This window comes from Limanda limanda, chromosome 4 (genome assembly GCF_963576545.1).
Source record: "Limanda limanda chromosome 4, fLimLim1.1, whole genome shotgun sequence".
NCBI classification, from domain to species: Eukaryota; Metazoa; Chordata; class Actinopteri; order Pleuronectiformes; family Pleuronectidae; genus Limanda; species Limanda limanda.
This window is the reverse complement of record NC_083639.1, coordinates 4,277,064-4,285,389: the sequence shown is the minus strand read 5'-3', so window position 1 is coordinate 4,285,389 and position 8,326 is coordinate 4,277,064. Positions and strand designations below refer to the sequence as shown.

The 8,326-nt window shown below is 43.4% G+C and overlaps 1 protein-coding gene across 2 annotated transcripts; it reads left to right on the top strand.

The window, feature by feature from the left end:
* Positions 1-656: 656 nt before the first annotated feature.
* stau1 (staufen double-stranded RNA binding protein 1) lies at positions 657-7,197 on the top strand. Of its 2 annotated transcripts, none has more exons than XM_061069397.1 (15): positions 657-834; positions 2,484-2,791; positions 3,088-3,209; positions 3,325-3,469; positions 3,610-3,766; positions 3,871-4,042; positions 4,156-4,251; positions 4,477-4,689; positions 4,768-4,911; positions 5,030-5,176; positions 5,247-5,322; positions 5,408-5,718; positions 5,803-5,925; positions 6,251-6,330; positions 6,437-7,197. In XM_061069397.1, the coding sequence occupies exons 2-15, from the start codon at positions 2,599-2,601 to the stop codon at positions 6,522-6,524; spliced, it is 2,067 nt and encodes a 688-aa protein (XP_060925380.1). In that variant the 5' UTR covers positions 657-834; positions 2,484-2,598; the 3' UTR covers positions 6,525-7,197. The 2 variants fall into 2 exon arrangements, with proteins under 2 accessions (XP_060925380.1, XP_060925378.1); XM_061069395.1 differs by having other exon boundaries at positions 3,325-3,481.
* The last annotated feature ends 1,129 nt before the right edge of the window (positions 7,198-8,326 follow it).

Genomic DNA, 8,326 nt, shown 5'->3' with positions numbered 1-8,326 from the left:
ATAATTCATGGGCCGTGATGAAAAAATACGGCACGTTTAGTAAACAAATGTCTAGGACTGTGTGGCATGTGCTGCAGCTTGATTCAATTTAATGGGACTGTTTGTGTTCTACTGCTGAGTGCCATGTGTAGCTTTAAAGGAATAGTTCACCCAAATATGAAAATTCCCTCACCCATATGCCAATGGCAGGGTAAACAAAACACTTTTGGAGTTTCGGGGTAAGATGGATGACTCCACAGGAGGAGTATGGAGGCAATTTTTATATTACATTTTTTTTACATTTGAAGAATCTGTCACCAATAACTTCAACTATTAACATATAATATATATATAAAATCATAAGTATTGGATTTGGCTGCAACAATGTTTACCCCTGAAACTCCAAGAGTGCTCACTTCACACACCCCTCCTATCTGAATAGTGGTGAGTAGATAAGTGAATTTTAATTTTTCGTTGAAACATCCCATTAATTGCTTGAATATGCTTGTATTACCCATAGACTGTATGGTATTATATACTTTATAGAAAACGGTATTACCCAGTCTGTCTTCAGACAAAAAGAAACCTGAGGCACCCCTTGACGTGTCGTCCACCCTGCTTTATTCTGAAAGCACGTCCGGTCTGCGGATGTCACTTCCTGCAGACAGAACCGAGACAGGGCCATTCTCTTTAGTGTTTGCCGTGTCTCCCCAATGTCCATCTCCTCTCCGCCCGCATTTTGAAACCCACACAGCCCGAGCCCGAGCCGGGAAACAGCCTCTCACCAAGGCACGTGTTAGTAGACCATCGTGCCCCATGGAGAAACTTAAAAAACTGAAGTAAAGCAGCGACGAGGTGAGCTTTACTTTGTGCTCTGACTTGTCCCGGGTTAGCTAGCTAGCTCGTTTCACCGGCTGGGTCCACGCTCATGTTTTTTTTGTAACGATACGTGGACTTGATTCCGTGAATAAAAACTCGTGTCAGGTGCTAGAGTCGACGAGTTGACAGTCCAGCTTCATGCAGATTGATTTTGTACAGTGACTTAAATGTCAGGCTTTGTTTTTTCCCCTGCAGAGGTTGTTCCATCATTGTCATCCATCCCCTCCTCTGCAGCTAGCAAGCCGGTTAGCTAGTGTTCTTCCTCAGGGGAAAGCACCCGGTGGCCTGAAACCATCACGGAACAGTCACTGTCTTTCACTGGAAGGAATGTCTGCTTTATAGACCTTTGCACAAACATGGTGGAATCACTATAAATTAAACAAAGAGAAAGTTTTGTTAATATTTGCAGCTATTAATGCTTCACATTTGCAAAAGCTAACCAGCTAGCATGCCGGTGGTTCCACCCCTTTATGAAGCTAACTTCAAAGTAAATATTGTTACAACGTAGCTAGTGTGTGTCGCTAACGTTAAGCTACAAAATGCACGTTTTTAGAATCAATGCATTTGAGTTGTTTTTGTTGAATCACAGTAGTCAGAGGCTCCCAGGGCCCTGAACAGCCAAACTGGGGTCCACACCTCTCAAACAGCATCTGAAATGAGAATAAAATCATCTGTAGGTTTCTGGATCAGCAGCATCCTCACTGACAACCAGAGGCAGAAGGGAGAGATGAGAACATGCAGACCAGGCTGACACCGGGGTGTTGTCTCAGAGTTTCAGCAGCGAGTCACATTACATCCAGTATTGTTCATGATAATTTTTGGCCTTGTTCTCGTTTGCTGTGACTAATAAAGTTGGACTTTTTAATCCTGACATGCCGGTTGAGCTCTGTTTGAATCCTTTACAAATCACTGCCAGCTTATCTATGCATGTTTGTATTATATTGAGACCCTCATTGATGATTTCAACGCCGAGCAAGTAAACCGTTTAAAGATGCTCATCGTGATGCTCTGCAGAAATGTGAAACTTGAGAAAATCTATTGCCTCAGATGGAATATTGTCTTAAATATGTTTTCATGTGCAGATTCTACAGGTAAGTTCAGGAAAGACAGGTTCTGTAATCCTGATCAGGGCAGACACCAGAGCTAAACTGAAATATGTTTCCTTGTTGGTCGTTGATGCTATATTCTTCCATATAGTTAGAAAGGGATCATTGTTGTGATACTAGAATCAAACAAAGTATCAGATGACATACTTTGCATGGAAATGTACCAGCTCAAAGGTTAGAAGTTGAAGTTGTTAAATCTCAGTAGGATCATTGTTGCCTCACAGCGAGAGGGTGCTGGTGTCAAACCGGATCCAGGCAGCTGAGGCCTTTCCGGGGAGAGTTTTGCTTGTTCTCCCCATCTCTGCATTACTTTATCCCACTATCCAAATACATTCCAGCTGAGTGAATTGAAAACTAAATCATTCACAGGGGTTGTCCTTGTCTCAGGCCTGTGGTTGGCAACCCTGTCCAAGGTCTATCATTAACCTTTTCCTATGCATTTTCTTAGAAATTGTCTTTTAGTCCCATTTGTAGAAAAGAACATAACCATATTTTTTTTTTTTTTTTTTCTTTTTCCAGGCAGAGCTTACATTCAAACCTCCTCAATCAACAGTTCCTCCCACTTTGGCATTCACCATTGCTGAACTGGTAAATTCTAATCTTGACCTCAGCCAACTAAGCTACACCTACAAGGATGTCCCAGCTCCAGTTTCAGTGTCCATCCAGCCCCATGCCGGCTGCTCCTGCCCCCCTGCAGCTGGGGCAGCCACAGCCTGGTTACAGCATCCCCTGTGCCTCGGGCACCTTGCCCTCAGAGAGCGCGAGCCAGCCCAGCAGGAGCTCCGCCCTCCCTGCAGGCTCTGCCACCCCCTACAATACCACCACAGGTTTGTAAAGAATATTTATTTCTCCTTTTTTACATTGAATCTATAGTTTGTAATGTGTCACCTCTTGTTTAGCCCCTAGTATTTGTGGTAAATACCACGTGTTTTAGTTTTCTCATTTTGTTATTTACCCTAAATTCCGAAAAAGTCTTCCACTCATTATTTGAAATTTTAATGAAATTTTTAAAATTTTATGCTAAATGTCAAATGTTAATATATCTCTGAAGACTTTGCGTATTTGTTTTCAACACTTTCTGCTTTTTTTGACACTTATTTTTGATCTTTTTATGTTGTTATAGTATCTAACATGGCAAACCCTAAAGAGAAGACCCCCATGTGTTTGGTGAATGAGTTAGCCCGTTTCAACAAGATCCAACCTGAGTATAAGCTGCTTTGTGAGCAAGGACCAGCTCACTCCAAGGTGTGTTGACGTTAACCAACTAGCATATGATGTAATTTCATCAATGCTGTTCATTTGCAGTAGGTTTATGCGCGTGAGTCACATTTGATTTGCCTCCGTCTCCTGCTTTGGTCAGATTTTCTCAGTGAGACTCACACTGGGAGATCAGCACTGGGAGGCAGAGGGGACCAGCATCAAGAAAGCCCAGCATTCTGCTGCCGCTTCTGCCCTCGCCGAGACAACGCTTCCCAAGCCCACCATGAGGACACCCCGCAACACAGGCAAGAACCCAGGTGGGCGGTTCCCACTGTCCGTCACAGTCTCTCTCTCTTTTTCTCACTGCATTGTTTCGAAGAAAAGGTTTTGCTCATGTGTATTCTTTCTCTTTGGTGTGTTGGTTTTGTTTGTGTTGGGCTTGTAGTAGATGGCATGACACACACTATGGAGTTGAACGCACTATGTATGAAGCTTGGTAAAAAGCCTATGTATAAACCCATCGACCCATACCCGGGGATGAGACCGCCAAACTTCAACTACAACGTCCGAGCTCCAGGGCCCTACCAGCGCTCTATGCAACAGTGAGTTTCCTTCACTTGGGAATAAGATGAGGGCATTTGGCTATGTCAATGTCATTGAGTTTCTTTTTGAGATGGTAAAAAAAATGACTCTCTCGTGTGTCCAGGTACTATTATCCATTTCCTCCAGTGGGTCCAATGTTATATCACATGGAACTTTCCATTGGAGGTCAGCAGTTTGTTGGAAAGGGACGCACACGGCAGTTAGCCAAACACGAGGCTGCTGCCAAGGCCATGAAAGTGCTGCAGAAGGAGCCCATATTGCAACAGTTGCCAGAGGTGAGAAAAGAAGCACAAGCCCACTCTGCATAAGATGGTGTGAGAAACCCTCTGTGCCATTCCATTCAGACACACTGCTTCTCTCTCCTTAATATGCATTCTCCTGTTGACAGATGAATGGAGAGCCGGAGGAGGAGAATCTCAACAAATCCGAAATCAGTCAAGTTTTTGAAATTGCACTTAAACGCAACTTACCTGTCAACTTTGAGGTGAGTCCTACATTTCTCTTGATACACTTTAACAGGAAGACATCTATCAATTAATTAATTAATTAATTTTATTTAATTTCCGTGAAGTACAAACAATGTATATTAGTGAATTTTCCAGACTGTATATATACAACATTATAACACATCTTTTCCAGCTCCGTTTTAGAAGATCTATGTTTTTCTGCACTCTTTTCTGAGAGTAATTGGAAACCCCTGTGTTTAAAGGTTTTAAAGGAAGAAGGCCCTCCGCACATGAAGAGTTTCTCAGTGTGTGTTACAGTCGGGGAGTTCAGTGGCCAGGGCGAGGGAAAGAGTAAAAAGATTGCCAAGAAGCTGGCGGCAGCAGCAGTGCTGAGGGAGTTGAAGAGGCTACCCCACATACCCAGCGTGGAAAAGACACTTCCACGCATCAAAAAGAAAACCAAATCCATTATCAAGGTAATGAATCCAATGGGTTGGAAAAAGGATAAATCAGTAGAAACCTAAAGACGCTAAATTGACTTGTCACCCCAACAGCTGCAGACCAGCCCGGAGTATGGTCAGGGCATGAATCCCATCAGCCGCCTGGCTCAGATCCAGCAGGCCAAGAAGGAGAAGGAGCCGGAGTACAGCATGGTGACCGAGAGAGGTCTACCGCGGCGCAGAGAGTTTGTCATGCAGGTGAGTCCGCAGTAAATGTTTCTGAAGCACGACTTATGGCTATGTTTTCCTTTGCCTGTTCACTTGTCTCCCATTCAGTTTTTGATTATCTGTGTGTGCCATGTGCTCTGTGGCCCAGGTGGCTGTGTGTGGCCAGTCTGCCGAGGGACTGGGGCCGAGCAAGAAGGTGGCAAAGAGGAACGCAGCAGAGAAAATGCTGGACCTCTTGGGATACAAAGTGCCTCAGCCTCAGCCCCCAAAGCCGGCACTAAAAACTGACGAGAAGGTACAGCCAGACCTCTAACAAGCAACTCATGGTAAACCTTCACGTACTTACAATGTTTTATAATATTTAGACCCCGGTGAAAAAACCTGGTGATGGGCGTAAAGTGACCTTCTTTGAACCTGGCTCCGTAGAGGAGGCGGCACTGAGTGAGTTTCATTTTCTGTTGAAGGAGATGTCCTCTCATAATCATGGTGTTGTTTGATTGAATTCTGTTATTATTTATTTTTGAAGGTTCTAAAGAGGAGGACTACCGACTGCCTTACATGAGCCACCAGCAGCTGCCTGCAGGAATCCTGCCCATGGTACCCGAGGTGGCTCAAGCAGTCGGGGTCTGCCAAGGACCCCAGGTCAATCGACCTTTGCCCAACCCAGGCAAAGCCACAATCACTGCCATGATTGCCAATGAGCTGCTTTACGCAGGGGCCTCCCTGACTGCTGAGACTATCCTAAAGAACAAAAATAACCTGAACCAACTGCCCCACGGACCCCTCACCAGGCCTTCAGAACAGCTCGGCTTCCTCGCCTCTGTGCAGAACCTGCAGGTAAACAACAGCTTCAAACTCAGTAAGGCCACTGACCTTCATGCATTGGATTTAGAGAGTCTAAAATATGATCTCCTATTACAGGTGGAATACAAAGATTTCCCCAAAAACAATAAGAATGAGTTTGTGTCACTGATTAACTGCTCATCCCAGCCACCGCTCATTAGTCATGGGATTGGGAAAGATGTCGAATCCTGTCATGATATGGTGAGTCTGAAATGCACAAGCTCTGTACAAGCTGTAATGCTTCTCCACAGTCTAATGTCTATATACAAACTCATGGTGTGAAGGATGGCAGTATTCGTGAGAGGCAGGGGTGCTTTCGATCACTCACAGATGACAAGAAAATATTGTATAATGATTGTTTGAGTTCGGCCCAAAATATATGTGGTAATAAGAAATTGGTACAGATTGACTGCTTCCTGTGCCCCACCTCCTTTTTAAAGAAGAGCATCTGCTACACTACTCTACTCTAGTGAGTAGCAGCTGAGTCGCTCACTACAGTAACTTAACTGATTCTTCTCCTCCACAGGCTGCACTGAATATACTGAAGTTGCTTGCAGAGTTGGACCAGCAGTCAAATGAAAGAACAGGAAACGGACCAGTCTCTGGGTAAGATCTGATGTGCTCACTCTGAGTCCCCTTGTTGCACTGATACCTGAATTCTGTACAAGCTCAGTTCGACCTCGAAAGGCACTGACACTAAATGTTTCCGCAGGTGTGGCAAGCAAGAAATGGAAGGTGACTTGCACCTCAAACAGGCTAACTCAAGCACATTGGCACAGACCCTGGATGGCACTGTTTAAATGATCAGGTTTGGTTGTCTGTAAAAGCACTAGAGAAAACTCCGACACTGTGTTCTCTGTCAGTTTTAGAAGGACCACAGAAAACTCCGTAGGCTCTGAACCGTCATATTCACAGTTAAACAAGACTGATAGAAAGCATATAGTTTCCTTTCCTTGACATTTTTTAGTTTGACATATTATTTATTTCCTTGCTTTGTAGTTTAAGTAGCTGCATCCCAGTCAAGTTTACTTGGTGGGGAGTAAAGGAGGCGACTAACTGTGAACTCTTACTTTGCCTAGAATCTGTTTCCTCTCTGTGAGACCTGCTAACTCTGGTTTTTAAGTGTTTTATGTTTTATTCCCCACGGAAGTGGTTCATTTTACATGAGGCTTGGAACTTCTTCTTTTGTCTCTGATGCAGCTCGCGAACCTCTGTTGAATTTCCTAGAGTGCTTTATATCAACAACCACAAGTGAAGTGTTATTGACATTACCATGTAGGGCTGGGAAGAAATTATGACTAAATGTAGCGCGTGATGTAATGTGATGTTGTCTCTGATGTGATGGCGGGGGGGGGGGGTGTTCCCTGTTGCACCAGTTCCCCTCATTCTCCTGTTTCCTCCCTAATGTCAACCTTCCATCTCTCTCCGCTCCCCATGGTAATTAAACCTACGTGCTTACGTGCACAAAACAAACACTTTAGTTATCTTGTCTTTTTCTTAAGTTACCAACGTCTGGATGAGGATAACATCTCTAGCTGCGTGATTATTAAATATTACAAAAGTGGTATCATAAAGATATGATAAAAACCCATTTTAATAGAGCAAATTAATCAGTGCCGGGGCCAGGAAGGTACTGCATTGGCCAACCAACATTACACACATTAGAAGAATAAACCAATGACATATGACTGCTTGCATTAAGTATCAATTTGATCATTTAACATTTTATTAAAAGTGAACCATTGATATTGTAGAAAGTCTTAGTTAAACTATTGCAGGCTTTCCCACTGCTTACATTTGATCTTAAACCCTGGTTCGGATTTTCTATATACTAAAAGTAATTTACACCTCTTTTCATCTGCGTTTGTGTGTAAATTATAGTTATGGACTTGTACAAAAAAACAGCTGGACGGATTACCATGAAAACGTGGTGGAGGAATGTGTTGTGGGTCAGGTAAGAACCGATTAAATGGATTCTGATCAGGGGGCGGATCCAGGATTTTTGTTTTATCATTGTGTGAAAATCTATCGCACATTTTTCCAGGGGAATAATTCATGGCTCTTTAGAAAAACCAATCAGGCATGTTGGGAGGACTCATATCTATTGAGTGTGTGAAATTCTGTGCTTCATGGGCCTTGGTGGAGGTATGCACTGAGTACTCCAGTTTTCATAATGAAGTATTCAGTGATTTGCTTTTGGTATGAAGTTAAAATCAAGAGAAATGCAAATAATAAATCTTGTTACTTGAAATGTTTTTTTCATTTTTATTTAAGAGTCTCAAAAGCTCATTTTGGGACATTAGTACCTTGACCTGATAAATTGTAAACAGCAGCAGATTAAAACATGATGCTGCAGGGGATGACTCATTAGTCCTACCTCCTTCCTTTTGCATGAGAGCCTTTCTAGGCAGTGATTCTGTTTGACCGGATCGCTGCTGTCTTTGGAGATTAACCACGTTTTGTGAGCACAGGCTCGTAAACATACTGCCCATGTGCACTGACACAGGCATAATCCACAAGCAGGCCCAGGATGTTTTCTTTTTCCAGTTCACTTCCAGGGCCCTGTGTTTGGCTCATCTGCTTATATCTTGTGCAGTTTGAA

Bases quoted from the DNA above. Each gene is read 5' to 3' on its own strand.
- stau1 (XM_061069395.1), top strand. From the start codon at position 2,599: ATGTCCCAGCTCCAGTTTCAGTGTCCATCCAGCCCCATGCCGGCTGCT. The intron at 5,177-5,246 runs GTACAGCCAGAC...TATAATATTTAG, and splicing joins CACTAAAAACTGACGAGAAG to ACCCCGGTGAAAAAACCTGG. The intron at 5,323-5,407 runs GTGAGTTTCATT...TTATTTTTGAAG, and splicing joins CGTAGAGGAGGCGGCACTGA to GTTCTAAAGAGGAGGACTAC.